General features: G+C 43.2%; 1 protein-coding gene across 1 annotated transcript in view; it reads left to right on the forward strand.

Annotated features, from left to right (window-relative positions):
- Window positions 1–19,855, forward strand: part of EIF2B3 (eukaryotic translation initiation factor 2B subunit gamma) — a 1,604,034-nt gene that overhangs the window by 254,329 nt on the left and 1,329,850 nt on the right. Inside the window, exon 4 of the mRNA XM_044085761.1 lies at window positions 16,318–16,477. Within this exon, the coding sequence (XP_043941696.1) occupies window positions 16,318–16,477 (160 nt within the window). The remainder of the gene's footprint in view (window positions 1–16,317; window positions 16,478–19,855) is intronic.

Consider the following 19,855-nt stretch of genomic DNA (forward strand, 5'->3'; position numbering starts at 1 on the left):
TAATTATAGAATGTCGTCGGATAGCCATCTGACTACCGGAGTTCACAAAAAATGCAAAGAAAAAGAAAAAGACAGGCAACTGAGGTCTAAAACAGACGACAAAGCTTCTCCTAAGCAAGTCGCCGGTTCTCAGTGAGGCGCTTTTGCAGCCCCTGACGCCCGCTACTTTAGAGTCGCAGGCCGCTACCGACTCCCACGTGGAGTCGGCCAAGCCACAGGAAACTCAAGGTATTGGAGCCTCAGAGATTATTCCCTCAGATGGGTCTGGAGCCGCTGAGCAGGCATCGGCTTCTGAGGGTGTATTCAGACCTAAACAATTATATATTAAACCGACTTCAAAGACAAAGACTAAAACACCTTTAAAAGCAAAGAAACAAGTTCACCAATCACAAGGACAGGCCTCCATGCCCAAAAAACAGATGCTCAAAATGGCCGAAGATTTAATTACCTTGATCAGGGGTTCCCATTCCCCTCCCGATAAGAGGCCTAGGCAAGAGACAGACTATGAATCTTCAGATCAGGTTTCCATTTCTTCTGATTCCTCTTCTGATCAGGAATATTCTCTTCCCCCTAATGAGGATTTTGATGCTGAAGAATCAATTCCTTCAGCTTCTCCTCCTGAGGACTACTCTTTTGGGGAAACCTTGCATACCATGAGGGAGCACTATCACTGGGAGAGCCAGAATTTTTCAGAATCTAAGAAAAGGCTCAGAGACGTCCTTTTACTACCTCAACACAGGCCTCTAGCTATTCCATCTGTGTTGGACATTGTAGATGATGTGTTCTCGGAGTCTAGTCTGACCCCTGACTCTTTACCTCCAGCTCCTGGTAAGCCAGACAGATACTACAGGGTCCCTGATTCTCATAAATTTCTTTTCAAAAACCCTACTGCAGACCCAGAAACTATTTCTCAGGGTCCAAAAGGGGTCAAGGCTTCTACTGCAAAAAATCCTACCCCCTCTGACAGGGATTCTAGTGCTCTGGATAGCTGATGGAAAAAAGATTTACACATCTGCTGCTTTGGCTATAAGGGCCTTAAATTGCCAGTTTTATATGCTCAAATATCAGCAATATATCATGACACTGCTTAAACAGAAAATTATGGCAAATTCTGAATGTGCAGAAAACAAAGAATTGCAGGATTTATTGCATGCAGCTGAACAAGTTGGAAAGCATACTTTGCAATGTGGGTTTGATTCTCTGGAGGCCTCCTGCAGGGCCGCTGTTACGGGTTCTGTCATTAGGAGTCATGCTTGGTTAAAGGAACAAAATCTGCCTGACCATGTTAAAGCAAAATTATTAGATGCTCCTTTACAACATGATATCTTGTTTGGTGTTAAGGCAGAAGAGGTGTTAAAGAAAATGGAGGACAAAGCTAAATCTATGCAAACGGTCAAGGATTTCTTATAGGTACAGCCACCTAGATTTAGCAGACACTGGCCTACAAAGAATTGGTCCTTTCCAGTCTCAGACAGACCTCAAAGGGGCAGATCCAGACGCCCTAGAGGCAGATCACAGCCGCAAGGATCCTACAGGTCTAAGCAGTGGAGTGCTTCTACCTCCAAAGGTGGAGAGGACAAATCACAGTCATACAGGAAACAGTCCCAATGACTTCCCCCTGCCTGTGCCAAGCACTTATCTTCTGGTAGCACCCTTAGGGGGAAACTAGCACTTTTTTCTCAAAATTGGCACATTATAACCCTGGACAAATGGGTTCTAGACATAGTATCACAAGGCTACAAGTTTCATTTCCATACCCTGCTAAGGGCAAACGGTTGGCCAGACCTGCCAAAAAATCAATGGGCAGAGGCTCAAAAACAAGTCGCAGCTCTCATGGACATGAGGGCTATTCAACAAGTACCACAGCAAGAGCAGGGACAAGGATTTTACTCAAGACTGTTCTTGGTACCCAGAAATGACCAAGCATGGAGACCAATACTAGACCTATCTATTCTAAACACTTTCCTGGATATACCAAAATTCAAGATGTTGACCTTACAGCAGCTTCTGCCCATGCTGGCCAGCAAGGCTTGGCTCATGACTGTAGACCTAAAAGAGGTATACCTGCATGTCCCAATCCGACAATCCTGCAGAAGATACCTCAGATTCAAGGCTAGCTCAAAGCATTACCATTTCTCTGCACTGCCCTTTGGCTTATCTACTGCGCTCAGGGTCTTCACAAAGTGCCTGGCACCAATAATTGCTTACTGCAGACAAAGAGGAATACAAATATATCCTTACTTGGACGACTGCCTCATACAAGCAGAGAACAAGGACATTCTTCTACAGCATCTGACTTTTGTGATAAGACTTTTAACATGCCTAGGGTACACAGTCAACAAAAATAAATCAAAATTAGTACCCTCTCAAGAGATAATATTCCTGGGTGCAAGCTTAAATACAACTGCCCAGATGGCTTATCTCACTCCAGACAAACAAAGGCAAGTGACTACCTATTTCAAGGAAATGGCAAAAAGGCCCAGTTATCTGCAAGAAAAATTCTGCAGGCTTTGGGCTTCATGACATCCTGCATCTTACTAATTCCATATGCAAGATTGTATATGAGGAAAATTCAATGGTAGAGGGTGGCCTAATGGTTAAGGTGTTTGCCTTACAAACACAAGGTACAGGGTTTGAATCTCATAACTGGCTAGGCTTAAAATGGCTCGCAAGGGCAGTTAGCCTAGTACTAACCTATGAACCTATGAACCTAAAAGGTGTCTGGGCACAACATTGCCACAGTCTGAAAACAATAATTACTCTAATTCCCTCCCTGCAGCAGGAATTTCGATGGTGGGCAAAGGCTTGTCACCAAAACAAGGGACAGCCATTCTCACTACCCCCAGCCAGGCAGAGCCTAATGACGGATGCATCAGATTATGCCTGGGGGGCACACATGGCAGGAAGAGGCATTCAGGGCACCTGGTCCACAAACCAAAAGCATCTACATATCAATCAAAAAGAGATGATAGCTGTTCAAAATGTCCTGACAGCCTACAAGGACCTACTTTCATCCGGGACAACTACTGATAAAGACAGACAACACCACGGTTATGTGGTACATAAACAAGCAGGGGGGAACTCATTCTTATCCCCTGTGCAGACTAGCCATGGCTTTATGGGACACAACATTGACTTACCAAGTTCATCTGCAGGCACAGTTCCTGCCAGGAAAGGAAAATACTCTGGCAGATGAGCTAAGCAGAAACCTCATGGATCCCCAAGAGTGGCACCTGGATCCACAAGTCTTCAGTATGATAACAATGAAATGGGGACATCCGGACTTAGATCTATTTGCCTCCCCTCAAAACAATCCACAAAAAAGATTCTGCACAAGGACTTATCATAGACGAGCTTGGAAAGTGGACGCCTTATCTTTCAGCTGGACGAACCTATCAGTATATGCCTTTCCTCCACTGCCTCTCCTCCCCAAGGTACTCCTAAAGGTCAGGCAGGAGAAACCAAAAATGATTCCGATTGCCCCAGACTGGCCATGCCAGTACTGCTATCCGATCTTAAGGAACTTGTCCCAATACCCAGCCTGGACCTTACCTCAAATACCTCATCTACTGTCCCAGCAAAACAATCGGATTCTGCACAGCCAACTCAGGACCTTAAACCTGGCAGCATGGCGAATAATGTAGCCATACAAACCACACCTCTCAGTAAAGCTGTGATGGATGTCATTTTAGAAGCCAGAAGGCCTAGTACTAGAAAATCCTAGGCTGGGAAATGAAAGAGATTTTGCGCTTGGAACCAAGCTCAAGGAACTGATACAGCTGTCCCAAATATTCCTCAGATTTTGCAGTATTTAACTGAGATGCTGGACAAAGGCCTATATTTTTCATCAATTAAAATCCATGCCTCTGCCATTTCGGCTCATTACAATACAGAGCCACCACTCTTTTCTCATCCTTTATTAAGGCAGTACCTCAGAGGAGCCAAAAACTTAAGGCCTCCAAGGAGAACGCTAATACCTGCATGGGACCTCAATTATGTCTTGGAAAAACTCACCTTATCTCCTTTTGAGTCAGCTGCTACTGCGGATATAAAGTTCTTATCTTAGAAAACAGCTCTGCTCCTAGCAATAACTTCTGCAAGAAGAGTTTCAGAGCTACAGGCTCTCATGGCTGTGGAACCCTTTATCATTTTCTATCCAGACAGGGTTTCTCTGAGAACAAACCCTACATTTATGCCTAAGGTGGTATCCAGTGTAGCCCTTAACCAAACAATTCATTTGCCAACCTTTTATCCAAATCCACAGAACAAGGGGGAGAAAAATCTGCATTCTTTGGACGTACACAGACAGCTTAGATTCTACTTGGACAAAACTAAAGTTTTCAGAAAGACAGTGCAATTACTAGTGGCATATGCCACAGTATCACAAGGAAAGGCTATCTCCAAGCAGACTATTTCAAAGTGGATAGGTCACTGCATTCGTTTCTGCTACTCACAGCATGGCAAACCAGTGCCTAAGGGCATTAGGCCACATTCAACCAGAGCTGCAGCCACTTCCACAGCCTTTCTCAGGGGAGTACCAACCAAAGACATTTTGGAGGCTGCTACTTGGAGTTCAGTGCATACCTTTACAAAACACTACAGTCTGTCTCTTTACTCTAAATCCAGGACAGGCTTTGCCACTGCAGTTCTGCAGGGCCTCATAGCCGCTCCTAATGCTGTTTAGCTCCAGCCCCCCAACCATAGCTTTGGGACTCAACCCAAATGTGATGACTGCAACAGTGAAACACGAAGAACATAGTACAGTTGTGTACACTTACCATAAATGTAGATGTTCGAGTGTATTCACTGTTGCAGTCCAGGTTACCCACCCGCCACCCCCCTTATTTTTGCTGGAACTTATCTTTACTTCTCTTATCTATACAACCTAGGTGGTGTATTTGCTTATAGATGAAGGTAAAGCTTATTTTGGTGCATGTATGTTTTATTTACATAATTTTAGCTTACCTTTTTTGGGGCACCTGACATCTGGGCAAGAAAAACTAAATAAAATGGCGTCGGCTGCATCTTTTATACCCCTGATGACCTGACGTCAGGGAAGAGGCGACAGCAACCAACGCAGGACCCAAGACTATGGAATTCAGGCCGACTGAGGGCAACCTGCCAGCAGGATAACCCAAATGTAATGACTGCAACAGTGAATACACTCGAACATCTACATTTATGGTAAGTACACAACTGTACTTTGCTAACCTTTCTGCTATAAAATTAAGTACCTCAGCAGCACCTTTGTTAGAACATATTAGTAACACTTAAGGTATGTTGGAGCTTTGGGTTTAAAAGTTAGATGAATCTTAAGGGTACCCCACCAGATGTCAGTTGTACCTAAAGTTTTTAAAGACAGATGTCCTTAAATGTTATCTCTTCAGGCAAAACAGATCTAGGGCTTCAGGAATTGATTAACATAGTGGTTATATCCTGAGGTCATATGGAGCCAAAGAACTTTAGAAGTGAATTTGTATAGATCTTTCATCATGGTTCCTTCAGGCTAGGCTCTTGTGGCATCTGTCTTTGTCCATATTTTATTGCAGATTTCTTCACTTGTATACAAGGTCTTTGTTATTTAGTCTAGAAAAAAATGTGTATTACAGTAGCAAGGAATCTTTGTCATTGCCTTCAGTGGACTCATGACATCAATGTATGTATAACGAAGCGCCATAGGTTCATAGGTTTATACTAGGCTATTTGCCCTAAGGCATTTATAAGCCTAGCCCAAAGTTTTGTGGCTTACGCCACCCCTTATATGAAAAAATACTGTACCTATTAGTTTGTTGTGCCTCTGTCCAGCAGTGACACAGAGATGATTCCCGGGGTAAACCTACGATCTCCCATCCACAGGTCAAGATTTCTCTTGAACAGAGCCAGCGAGGTGCTCTGCCTCACATGGACCGGGATTTTATTCCACAGCATAGGGAGTCTCTGAGTGATAAATCTATCCCTCCAGCACATACTATTTATATCCGTGCTAAGGTTTAAGTCGCTTGCTCTAGTGGTTTTGTTGGATTTGGATTTTTTGAGGTGGAGCATGTCCATTAATTCCGGGTTGGACATGGCGTTGTATGTCAGGCACATGTCACCTCTGAGCAGATGGTATGCGACTGAATAGAGCTGGAGTTTCTTCAATCTGGCAGCATATGACAGATTTTGGAGTCCCTTTATCCTTTTGGTGAGGAATTTTTGGGGTCTCTCCAATTGCTGCAGATGTCGGGTGAGATACATCCCGAATGGGGCATTGTACTCGATCATTGGTCTAATAAGTGAAGAGTACAGGGGAACAATGACCTCACTAGATCTGGATGTGAATCCCTTCATGATCAGGTGGGCAATGTAGAAGGTCTTTCTAACCACTTTAGCAACGTGAGTGTCAAAGAAAGGCCACTGTCAACCTGGGTCCCCAGGTCCCTGATAACCTCTTCTGTGCTTAGTGGATTGCCACCTATATGGTAGCTTGGGGTTACCTTGTTTTCCCGAAGGGTATGACTATACATTTTTTGGCGTTTAACTTCAGGCCATGGCTCTGGCACCAGCTATCTGTTTCCGTGAGTCCCTTCTGAAGGATATCCGTGTCCGATGCACTTTCCACTATGGCGCCCAGTTTGCAGTCGTCTGCAAACTTTGTCAGCCGAAGTCCTCCCATGTTGGCCTGTACTTCTGAGAAGTAGATGCCGAACAATAGGGGGCCAAGGACCGAGCCCTGTGGGACGCCACTTGTGACCGGCTTGGAGTCTGACATAGTGCCAGCTGCTCTAACCCTGTGGGTTCTGTCCTTAAGCCAGTTTGCAACCCATCTTGTGACATATGGGTTTACATTTAAGCTGGTAAGTTTTTCTACAATACCCGAGTGGGGTATTGTGTCGAAAGCCTTTGCAGGGTCAAGGTAGGCTGTATGGACTGCCTTTCCCTCATCAATGGCCTTGGTGACTGTTTCGAAGAAGTCGACCAAGTTCAAAAGGCATGATCTGCCCTTGACGAAGCCAAACTGGGTCGGGTCCAATGTCTGCAAGTCCCCTATATCTTTGCTTATGAGCTCCATTATGTTCCTCTCCATAGCTTTGCAGACTAGACTTGTTAAGCTTATGGGGCGGTAATTACCAGGGTCCGTAGAGGCACCGCCTTTGTGGAGTGGGACCACAGTTGCCGTACGCCACTCCTTGGGCACGTATCCTGTGGTAAGGCTGAGATTAAACAGCTGCCTTATGTGTGGGTTTAATTCCTCATTTAGCTCATGTAGCACACAGCCAGGGACACCATCCGGTCCCATTGATGCTGTGTTTTTAGCTTTAGAGAGCAGCTTTCACCTGCGCATTTGAGATGTCTGGGAAGCTACACTCCGCTGGGATAGTTCTCTCCTTTAGGGGGGGGGAGAGGGGGGGTGAAGTTTGCACTGAACCTGTCTGCCAGTATGTTGGCAATGTCTGTGGGTTCAGTGATTTTTGTATCATTTTGGACTAATTCTGAGCATATCTGGGAGTTTCCACCCAGGTTCCTAACATAGCTGAAAAAGGCCTTATGATTGTCCTTTGAATCCATGGCAATTTTTCTCTCAAAAATGGCCTTAGTTGATTTTATGAGTACTCATATTTTTTTACTAATAATGATCAGGGGTGACTTCCCTTTTATGGATTTTGTTCTATCATGTAATAGCTTTCTCCTCTTATTGTAAAGTTTGTTAATGGCTGGGGTCCACCAGACTGGTTGACATTACAAGGTATCCACAAACAGAGAAATGAGTATTTTCTCCATTACCTTGTATGCCTACTGTAGAGGAGGCAGGTAGATCTCTTCCCACACCAGAAGTTGCTTGTACATATCCGTTGCTTGAGAACTAAACTGTGCAGTAACAGTACTGTAGTTCTTTATGTGGGCGGTCCACATAGATGACCTGCAGTTACTTTGGACCAAAACATATTGATGACTGATACAATTTTGAGCTGCTGAGTTAAGTACAGGCTCATAAATATTGCCATTTGCATGTCATTTTCAACCAGACTCTGTTGTGATTTTAGTACCACATCTTATGGATTATCACATTGTCATTTTACAATTTTCTCTCTTAGGGTGATTTTTGTATTTTTTGTGTGATATCATCTGATGGACTTGGGTGTCACTGGCAGAGTTTGTAAATCATAGTCTCAGAAATATGTTTGAAGTTTTTGTTCAAAGTGTTAAGAAATGGTGTTATTATCGTCTTAAAAAAAACTGTATTAGTATATTAAATTAGTACCTGCATAACTTTAGTTGCTTGGTTAACTTGTGGTTGATTAATAGTGAAGTCATGCACCTAGTGTATGGAAATGTGGTCTTGCAGATCTTTGTGATACTTATTGGTGAAGTAGTGTTTTACATCTGTAACAGGAGATGTTCTTCATCTCACATTGCTGCAGTCCTTACACTTGGGTAGTCCGCTGTCCTCGGTCGGCCCGACTATCAAAGTATAAGGCTGACGTCGGTCAAGGCGCATTTGACTGACATCAGGACGTCAGGGTACAAATGCGCATGACCGACGTCATATCCTCAGTCTTTTTTGCCGCATGGTCCGATGCAGAAGCAGCTTTGCAAGTGCCGGTTGGCGTTCTGAAATTTTTCGATTCCGGAGTTTCAGACCGACTCAAAGTTGGCTAAGTACCCCGTTGGGGAATATTTTAGTTTTTTCTTGCCACAGTGGTTTACTGGATGTCAGAAAAAGTGAATAATTGTATTTCTTGTGGGAAACAGATACCGCATAGAGATTATCATACTTTGTGTATTCCTTGTTTAGGGCCTGAGCACGACGTTGTTGGGTGCCGCTCTTGTGCTAGATTCAATAAGCGCACTATAAAGAGAAGGTTAGATTGTGCCAGGTTAGTCTTCGGGAAGCGGTGCAATTATAAAATGCCGTCGGATGCTCCGACGCCCGCTTCCTCGAAGAAGCGCAAGGACAAAGCAGTTAAGCCTAGGCTAGAAGACCCGTCCGTACCGGACGCCGGTTCTTTAGAGGTGTCGGTGGAGCCGGTGGTTCCACCGGAGGTTTCTTTGGGTTCCCAGGGAGACTTTGTTGTTGCAGGATGTGGCCTCTCAGGAGGCAGGTCAGGCTGAAGGGGCTTCTCAGGCTACTATACTACCCTCTCTTCCTAAGGTGGTTAGGCCCTCTCCTTCTGTCTCCAAGGCTTCTCCCAGAGGCAGGCCAGGTTTAGCTTCAGTTGGTGTCACCCCTAGTTCTTCTGGAACTGTGCCCAAGAGGCATATGCTTAAAATGGCAGAAGATTTGATTACTTTGATTAGGGGTTCCTTGCCCCCTCCTGATAAGAGGCCTAGGGTGGAGCCTGAGTTAGGGAGTTTTGAGCAGGCTTCCGATGTTTCAGAGTCTTCGGCTGAAGACTTGCAGGAGTATTCTCCTTATTCTGATTCTGAGGTGGATGATTCTACTCCTTCTGCTTCTCCTCCTGAGGATTTTTCTTTTTCAGAAACTCTTCATTCCATGAGGGAACATTTTAAGTGGGAAGGTCAGGACTTCTCTGATTCCAGGAAAAGGCTTAGGGAATTTTTGTTTTTGCCCCAGCATAGGCCTTTGGCTATACCTCCTGTTTTGGATGTGGTGGAAGATGTTTTTTCAGAGGCTTCCCTTAATCCTGATTCTTTGTCTCCTGCTCCTGTTAAACCGGATAGGTATTACAGGGTGCCTGAAGCTCATAAGTATCTTTTTAAGAGTCGTAGGGCGGACCCAGAAACTGTTAGTCAGGGGCCTAAAGGTGTTAAGGCTTCTGTTGTCAAGAATCCGGTTCCTTCTGATAAAGAGGCCAGGGCTTTGGATAGATGGGGAAAGAAAGTTTATACTTCCTCCACTCTAGCTATGAGGGCTTTGAATTGCCAGTTTCACATGTTGAAATACCAAAATTATCTCCTTTCACAATTGAAGTCTAAGGTTGATGCTCTGGCGGAAGGTATTGATTGTAAAGAGTTGCAAGATTTAGTACATGTTTCTGAACAGGTGGGTAAGCATTCTTTGCAATGTGGTTTTGATGCTGTACAGGCCTCGTCTAGGGTGGCTGCCACTGGGTCAGTTCTTCGCAGGCACGCCTGGCTGAGGGATCAGAATTTATCTGACCATGTTAAAACAAGGATTTTAGATGCTCCTTTACAATCTGATGTGTTGTTTGGTTCTCCTGTTGAGTCAGTTTTAAAGAAAATGGAAGACAAGGCTAAGTCTATGCAGACTGTTAAAGATTTTTTGCAGGTTCAGCCTCCAAAGTTTAGTAGAAATTGGCCTGCTAAGGGGTGGACGTATCCTTCTTATGATTCCCAGTCTAGGGGTAGAGCTAGACGTGGTAGGGGCAGAGCTCAGGGCTCTTTCAGGCCTAGAACAGGGAGTTCTCCTGCACAGTCTTCGGGTGAGGGCAGGGGTCAGTCATTTCGTAAACAGACCCAATGACCTACCTTTTCAGCTGCCAGAGCCTTCTCGTCTGGCAGCACCTTTGGGAGGAAGGTTGGCACTTTTCAAAGAAAATTGGAGTTTAATTACCCAAGACAGATGAGTATTGGATATCATACACCATGGTTACAGGTTTTATTTCCATACCTTGCCTCCTTTCAAAGGCATGCCGGACGTTCCTCCTCCACAAAGAATAGAGGCTCACAAGCAAATTTCTCTGTTACTCCAAATAGGGGCCATTCAGCCGGTCCCTATGCCAGAGGTGGGCCTAGGATTTTATTCTCGCCTGTTCCTAGTACCAAAGAAAGGGAACACGTGGAGACCAATTTTGGACCTATCTATCCTCAACACTTATCTGGACATTCCCAAGTTCAAAATGTTGACGTTACAGCAGCTTTTACCTCTGCTGGGCAAAGATCATTGGATGGTAACTATAGATCTCAAGGAGGCTTATCTTCATGTTCCTATCAGACTGAGTTGCAGGAAGTATCTGCGTTTTCGAGCTGGGAATTCTCATTATCAGTTCTCTGCATTGCCCTTTGGCTTATCTACTGCGCCCAGAGTGTTCACGAAAGTTCTGGCTCCAGTGATAGCTTTCCTCAGGTTAAAGGAATACAGATTTATCCTTACTTGGACGATTGCCTGATTCTGGCTCAAGGAAAGGCGAACTTCTTCATCATCTACACTATGTGATAGCAGTGCTAAGATGCCTGGGGTATTCTGTGAGCGAAATAAAGTCCAGTCTAGTACCCTCTCAGGACATGTGCTTTCTGGGTGTGAGACTGAATACAGCATCCCAGATGGCCTTTTTGACCCCGGACAAACAAAAGAATCTTTCCCTTTACTTTCATCAGTTGTCTCATCTGTCCAGGCTGACTGCAAGGACAGTCCTTCAAGCCTTGGGGTTCATGGCATCTTGTATTCTGGTGCTTCCCAATGCCAAACTGCATATGAGGAAGCTGCAATGGTATCTCAAAATGTATGGACACAGCACTGCCAGGATTTGGACACTGTCATTCAAATAATACCTTGCATTCAAAAGGAATTTTTGTGGTGGGCTCAGGAATGTCACCTAAACAAGGGACTCTCTGTGACCCGGCCAGAGGCGAGTCAGATTCTAACGACAGATGCCTCAGACATAGCTTGGGAGCTCATCTGGATGGAAAGTGGATACAAGACAAGTGGCCTGCCAGACTACAGCATCTACATATCAACTTGAAAGAGATGTTAGCAGTCCAGTTTGCATTAATAGCTTTCAAGGATTTACTTCTTCCAGGGCAGGTGTTGATTCTAACAGACAACACAACTGTCATGTGGTACATCAACAAGCAAGGCGGAACACATTCTTATCCCCTCTGCAGGCAAGCAATGATTTTGTGGGAGACTGCTCTCAGTTTACAGCTAAATCTTCAGGCAAGGTTTCTGCCAGGAGCACAGAACTCCTTAGCAGATGTGTTGAGCAGACAAATTATGGATCCCCACGAGTGGAAATTGGATCCTCATGTATTTCAGAAATTGACAGTGTCATGGGGAACTCCAGACATAGATCTGTTCGCTTCTCCACTAAACCACCAGCTGCCAAAGTTTTGCACAAAAGGTTTCATCCCACAGCTTGGAAAGTGGATGCTCTTTCTTTCAATTGGAGCAATCTTCATGTGTATGCCTTTCCACCTCTGCCTCTCCTCCCAAAGGTACTACTAAAGGCCAGACAAGACAAGCCAAGGATGATTTTGATAGCTCCAGATTGGCCTCGACAGCATTGGTACCCATTACTGAGAAGCCTGGTACGGAAGCCTCCATGGCCTTTACCTTCGATTCCTCACCTGTTGTCTCAGGAGGACAATCATTTGCTCAATGTCAAGCTTCACTCTCTGCACCTAACAGCCTGGCATATTCTGTTTTGAACCGTGGTGGGCCTCCACTTCCACAGCAAGTTTTGAATGTTATTTTGGAAGCTAGAAGGCCTAGTACAAGGAAAGTGTACGCAGATAAATGGAAGAGATTTTTATTTTGGAGTGCAGCAAAGGATTTTGATGTTTCTGAGCCTAATTTAAGTGTGGCTCTTCAATATCTTACTGAGTTACTGGACAAAGGTTTGTCCTTCTCTTCTATTAAGGTTCATGCTGCAGCAATTTCGGCTCACTATGATTGTGACCCACCATTGTTTTCTCATCCTTTGTTCAAGCAATTTCTTAGAGGGGCAAAGAATATAAGACCCCCACGAAGAGCTCCTACGCCTGCTTGGGATCTCAATTTTGTGTTGGAGAAACTCACTCTACAACCTTTTGAGCCTGCAGCTACTGCTGAATTAAAGTTTTATCATGGAAGACTGCTTTTTTGTTGGCTATTACCTCTGCAAGAAGGGTTTCTGAGTTACAGGCCCTTATGGCGGTTGAGCCTTTCTTAATTTTCCATAAGGATAGGGTATCTTTACGTACTAATCCTTCCTTTATGCCTAAAGTGGTTTCTAGTGTGGCTTTAAACCAAACTATTCATTTGCCTACTTTTTATGCAAATCCCCAAAATAAAGGGGAAAAGATTTTGCACACTTTAGACGTACACAGGCAGTTGCGATATTATTTGGACAGAACTAAGGGGTTCAGGCAGTCTCAGCAGTTATTTGTTTCTTTTGCTTTGAGTTCTCAGGGCAAGCCTGTGTCAAAACAAACTATTTCTAAGTGGATTGGGTTTTGCATTGCTTTCTGTTATTCCCATCATGGCAAAGGAAATTCCAGCTGGGATTAGGCCTCATTCCACTAGGGCTACTGCCACTTCGACAGCTTTTTTGAGGGGGGTGGCAACTAAGGATATTTTGGAGGCAGCTACTTGGAGTTCAGTGCATACTTTCTCTAGGCATTATCACCTTCCACTTTACTCTAAATCCAGGGCTGGTTTTGCCACTGCTGTTTTGCAGGGCATTTTGGCAGCTCCTGCTTCCTTATAGTTTAGCCATCCTCCCTTACCTCTGCTTTGGGATTCTACCCAAGTGTAAGGACTGCAGCAATGTGAGATGAAGAACATAGTACAGTTTTGTACCTACCATAAATGTAGATGTTCAAGATCCACATTGCTGCAGTCCAATTTACCTCCCTCCTTCCCTCTTGGAGGCGGTTGTGTGGGTTGGGTTGTTAATAGGTGTATATTGTATATATTGTACATATTATTAGTGCTAGGATGGTTGGTTGTTGGTTTGCTGTCTTTTGGTTTTGACCTTTATTTCTAGGGTCTTCTGACATCTGGGGCAAGAAAAGACTGAGGATATGACGTCGGTCATGCGCATTTGTACCCTGACGTCCTGATGTCAGTCAAATGCGCCTTGACCGACGTCAGCCTTATACTTTGATAGTCGGGCCGACCGAGGACAGCGGACTACCCAAGTGTAAGGACTGCAGCAATGTGGATCTTCGAACATCTACATTTATGGTAGGTACAAAACTGTACTTTTTAAGTGCAGTGGCTAGAATAAAGGAGGGAGTTTTTTTATATTAATATTAAAATGAAAAAATGGGTTTCTTTATTTCAGGTACTTAATTTACGGTAGACTGGTTACTGAGGTTTATCCTTTCCCTTCTGTAGTGTGATGTCAGTCTTAATATATACATTTTATAGGGGGTTAAAGCTGCTATCACCAGGGCCACTATAATAAGGAAGTACCATGAAATATGTATGAAGTGGACTATTACACTTTTCAGTAAGTGCTAGCACTGTGTGATTAGACATTCCTAGTCTTTACATTATTAAAACAGCATGTTTGCAGGTTATAATAAATGTTGGTACTTGCGTATTATCGCAACCACATTGGGAACAACTCGCTCTTGATATATTGACATGCCCTTCATGTGGCAAGACAGTTGGAAAAATCATGTCTGTGCTTTCACTTCATTCTAGGTAGCTGCCTGACACTGATTTTTGACAGTTACTTAAAATATGATAATATCCTGGTCTTAACATTTAACTTTTCATGAGACAGGATGTAAACTCCTGGTTTATCAAACAGCTATGTACATAACATTAACAGACAGGGACCTAGGTTGAGGGAGGGGCAGCAAAATCTGTACAGGAGGCTCTAACTTTTTGGAACCTATTAAAAAAGATTACTTTTGCATAACATTTCTGTTTGAAGCACGGTGGTTTATCGATTATTTGTAAACTTCAGAGATGTATTGTAGATTTCATAAAAGTATCTTTGACTATCTTTATGACAGTCACACCAAGCTCAGATGATCTGAAATAGTCATCGAGTACTGCATTTATAGTCTCCTCCTTTTAGTTTAAAAAAAAAATTCACTGACTATATATATATATATATATATATATATATATATATATAACAGATAAAGTATCTGAATTAGAGAGGCCCAGCCACGTTCCAAACATCTCATGGATGTACATGCAGTGCTGAGAAACCGCAATGAGCAGGTCGCAGATAGCATAACTACCCAAATTGGTAGTAATAAAGACAGTGAAACTGAAGTGATTTCGTATATGTGAGTACCGTTGTTTGTTTTTAGAGCAATATTTAATATCTGTCCCTATTTTTGGGACTTTGTCCCCCGTTCTGTCACGCTTTCTTCAGGTTTTTTGTTCTAAGAGGTTGAGGGGGATGCAGCTATCGATTATTTTCTTGAATGTCAGTAATGCCCCACAGACCAGCTACACTGCTGTCCTTTTTCCACACTACCATCAAGTATTGGAAAACAAACACTGGTACTTACATGTAAGAAATCCCTTCAGTTTCACTGTCTTTATTACTACCAATTTGGGTAGTTACATTATCTGCGACCTACTCATTGCAGTTTCTCAGCACCACATGTATATCCGCGAGATGTTTGGAACGTGGTTGCGATAATATGCAAGTACCTATATTTTTTATTAACTTTTACATTGACTGAGTTGAGGGTTTGAGAAGTTAGGAAATTGCTGTTAGTGGGTGAATGGGGCGTTAACAGTGACATTGAGTTTGCCAGGATTAATAATATGATCATTGGTAAAAAAGAATTGGGTACTTAAATGTCTTTGTAAAGAGTACTGGCTGTGGTAAGATACTGTGGTGGGTAGACAAGCAGGTGTTTTATTATAAAGAACACCATGTGTTTTTTGTACATTAGTTTGTTTTATAGCTGTCTCCACAAAAAGTGATTCTTCAGTTGTAGACTAGAATGCAAGTTGCATTCTTAATAGAATTCAGCTCAAAGCAAAATGTCAACCTTTGATAGAGCAAAACTTTACTTTGATATTTGCCCCATAAATTAAGAGCATCAGTTCTGATCCTTATTACTGAAAAATCATTACAGAGGCAAAAGAGAGCTGAGGATACTTGCCTTCTTTCAGCATGGCTAACCCTTGACCCAAACCTGCTAATGATGAAATGCAGATTTAAGGCTGTGCTTGCAGCTCACTGCTGAAGAACCTTAGTGTGCAAGTCAAGTGTGTTTGCGTGTATGTATGTATGTATTTATGTATGTGTGCACACACAGCTGTGGAATTGTTTGTGTTTATATATAGCTGCAAGTAATAGAGAGCTAGCTGTCTCATGTTTATTTTTAAACAGTGATATGAAGCTTAAGGAATTGAGCATGTCCCTTCAAATGTAAGCACTCAAGACAACTTCGATTTCTAGTGAAAATAAGTTGTTTTTGCAGGATTAGTAGAAGTTAATTTGTACAGTTTTACTGAGTACATCTCTTGAATGACTGGAAGATTTCTTCTTTATAGTTACAGTTGTCATAATAGAGGAATATAGAGGTAAAATTAGAAATGGTAAGAAGTTAAAATTTTTTAAAGTTAAAGATTTTTTAAGAGCTTACTTCACCCTCAAAACCCTTAGTTTTCATAGATTATTTTGACTACAGTGCTTGAATAACTTTTTTGTTCTTTTTTCCATACTACAGACCGATGTTTTAGTGATGAGCTGTGACCTTATCACAGACGTTGCTCTGCACGAAGTGGTAGACCTATTTCGAGCACATGATGCTACACTCTCCATGTTGATGCGTAAAGCTCAGGACCTCACTGAACCTGTGCCAGGACAGAAGGGGAAAACAAAGCCCAGTAAGTGGGGATTTGATGAAGCTTTATTCCAAAACATTTCTGCCACAGCATATATGTGTGTAGAGCAACTGTGTTATTGATTTGAACATTTGAGCTTGCTGTCGTGTAAAGCAGAACACTATACACACACACATATATGCACATATGTAGAGTAACCTATCATCAGGAACTTTATGGAGCAAAGTGAGAAGGGCTTTACCTTTGATTGATGTAGGTCTGACATTCTAAAGTGTGTGTGCTTGACAGTTATATGTACTTTGTTTACTAGTAAAATCATAAATTATTTATTTATAGTGTTTATTTATGGCTTTCAGTTGTCTTTGCACTATACATCTTGTTTCAAGCATCACACCATACCCGTTGTAGCACACCACTGTATGAAGTAGTTCAGCTTAATATCAGACAGAGACTGCTGTTTATGGCCTAGTAAGCTAGTAGAGCAGTAGATACACCGTAATAGCAGTGGGGAGAAAGAGGTTGAAAGGCTACAGCTTTTCATGTTTGTAAGACATTACACCATATAGCGATTGAGGTATAATGCGATAGCTGACTGGATATGTGGAAAAGGAAACTAAGTGATAAGCGCCTCTTATTTGAAAGTCACTGTCAAATGTCAGTTATTACAGGGGTGAAAAATTGCATCTTTGAAAGGTGAGCTGCATGGTGGCAGTTAATTCCTCCTGGCTTTCTTTACAGACATAGACTTATTTTTAAATACATAAATTCATACAAAGGCCAAGAATGTATCAGATATCTCAGACAGCATTTCCTTACGTCTTAAGTCTGTTCAAGTTGGATGCCTTTTTAACACTTGACAGGTGTTGCATGCTAGTGACCCATCACTGTCGTGATGATGCAAATTCCTGTAATTTCTTCTCATCCTTCTCTGATGCTTACTTTGTGGGGCAAATATCAAAGCAAAATTTTGCTCTGCCAAAGGCTGACATTTTCCTTTGAGCTGAATTCTATTAAGAATGCAACTTATATTCTCTAGGAATGATCCCTACCTTCCCGTTTGACCACCAGATGATCTGGTCTTTGGAGAGGCCCTCAGTCTTATGAGATACTGCTTGGATTGACATCACATGCCAGCCACTTCCCACCTTGTGTATTATATGGAAAAGTGGCCTAATGATCCCTTTGTCATTCTTCCCTGTAAAGCCACATATAAAGAATTCTTTTTGAGCAACTCGGTGGCACTTTGATCTGACTTTTCCCCTCTAAGATGGGTTCATCTGTTCATAAGCCCTGCCTGAGTTTGTAGAGGTTCTTTCTTAGCATCATTATGTTGACACCATCGTAAAACTTTGTCGTGCATCAGTCTAAGGGACTGCAACATTTTGCAGTCCTGCTGCTTTAAGGATACCGATACCAGAGCTTTGCACAGTGTGGCAAAAAGTGTGCACTTACCTGATGTGTTGGAGCTTAAGGCTCTTAACTACTTTTTTCACTCGAGTTCCAGTCACACTTGGTGAAGCATTCATTGGAACTGCTTGCGAACCTGTCAGAGACTGGGTTTAAGAAAGACCACACAGTGACTTTGACTTTGTTTACTGCTTATGGAGTGGCCTATCTCATTGTCTCTTGTAACTTTGAATGTTCATCGTGTTTCACTGTTGCAGTCATTACTCTTGGGTTATCCTGTTGGCAGGCTACCCGCAGTCGGCCTGAATTCCAAAGTCCTGGTCCGGCATCGGTTGCTGTCGCCTCTTCCCTGACGTCCATGCACCAGGGGTATAAAAGATGCAGCCGACGCCATTTTCTTCAGTCTTTCTTGCTGTGCGGTGCCCGAAGCAAAAGCAGTTCGCACGTGCCGGTCGGCCGACTCCTGAGATTTCCAAAATCGAATTTCAGATCCGAAGTCTTCATTAAAGCTAAGTACCCCATTGGGGAAACTTTTTTCTTGCTTCAGACCTCTTGCTATTCCACCTGTTCTAGACATTGTAGATGATGTATTTTCATAGTCCTGCCTGTCTCCTGACTCTTTACCCCCTGCACCTGCTAAGCCAGACAGATACTACAGGGTTCCAGACTCTCATAAATTTCTATATAAAAACCCTGCTGCTGACCCGGAAACTATATCTCAGGGTCCCAAAGGGGTCAAGGCTTCCACTGCAAAAAACCCTGTCCTCTCTGATTGGGATTCTAGGGCACTGGACAGATGGGGGAAAAAAGTTTACACTTCTGCTACCTTGGCTGTAAGGGCTTTAAATTGTCAGTTTCATATGCTTAAATATCAGCAATACTTAATGTCACTGCTTAAACAGAAAATGTTGACAAATTTTGAATGTTCTGATAACAAGGAAATGCAGGATTTATTGCATGCAGCTGAACAAGTGGGAAAGCATACTTTGCAATGTGGTTTTGATTCACTGGAGGCCTCTTGCAGAGCCGCTATTACGGGTTCTGTCATTAGAAGGCATGCCTGGTTAAAGGAATAGAATCTGCCTGATCATGTTAAAGCAAAATTATTGGATGCTCCATTACAGCATAATACTTTGTTTGGTGTTAAGGCAGAAGAGGTGTTGAAGAAAGTGGAGGATAAAGCGAAATCCATGCAGACAGTTAAGGATTTCCTACAGGTACAGCCACCCAGATTTAGCAGGAACTGGCCTACAAAGAATTGGTCCTTTCTAGTGTCAGACAGGCCACAAAGAGGCAGATACAGACACCCCAGAGGCAGATCTCAGCCCCAAGGCTCATACAGGCCTAAACAATGGGGTGCTTCTACCTCCAAAAGCAGAGAAGACAAATCACAACCATACCGGAAACAGTCCCAATGACTTTCCTCTGCCAGAACCAAGCACTTATCTTTTGGCAGCCCCCCTTATGGGGAAAACTAGCACTTTTTTCACCAAATTGGCACATGATTACCCAGGACAAATGGGTCTTGAACATAGTGTCTCAGGGCTACAGGTTCCACTTTCACACCCTGCCAAGGGCAAAAGGTATGCCAGACCTGCCACACAATCAATGGGCAGAGGCACAAAAGCAAGTTTCATCACTCATGGACATGAGGGCCATTCAACAAGTACCACAACAAGAGCAGGGACAAGGATTTTACTCAAGACTTTTCTTGGTGCCCAGAAAGGACAAAGCCTGGAGACCAGTACTGGACCTGTCTATACTAAACACTTTTTTCTGGATGTTCCAAAATTCAAAATGTTGACTCTGCAGCAGCTACTGCCCATGCTGGGCAAGAAGGCTTGGCTCGTAACTTTGGACCTAAAAGAGGCATACCTGCATGTCCCAATCAGGCAATCTTGCGGAAGATACCTCAGATTCGTAGCTGGCTCAACGCACTACTAATTCTCTGCAATGCCCTTTGGCTTATCTACTGCGCCCAGGGTCTTCACAAAATGCCCGGCACCAGTAATT

This window comes from Protopterus annectens, chromosome 10.part0, assembly GCF_019279795.1.
Source record: "Protopterus annectens isolate FY-2018-M chromosome 10.part0, PAN1.0, whole genome shotgun sequence".
NCBI lineage: Eukaryota > Metazoa > Chordata > Ceratodontiformes > Protopteridae > Protopterus > Protopterus annectens.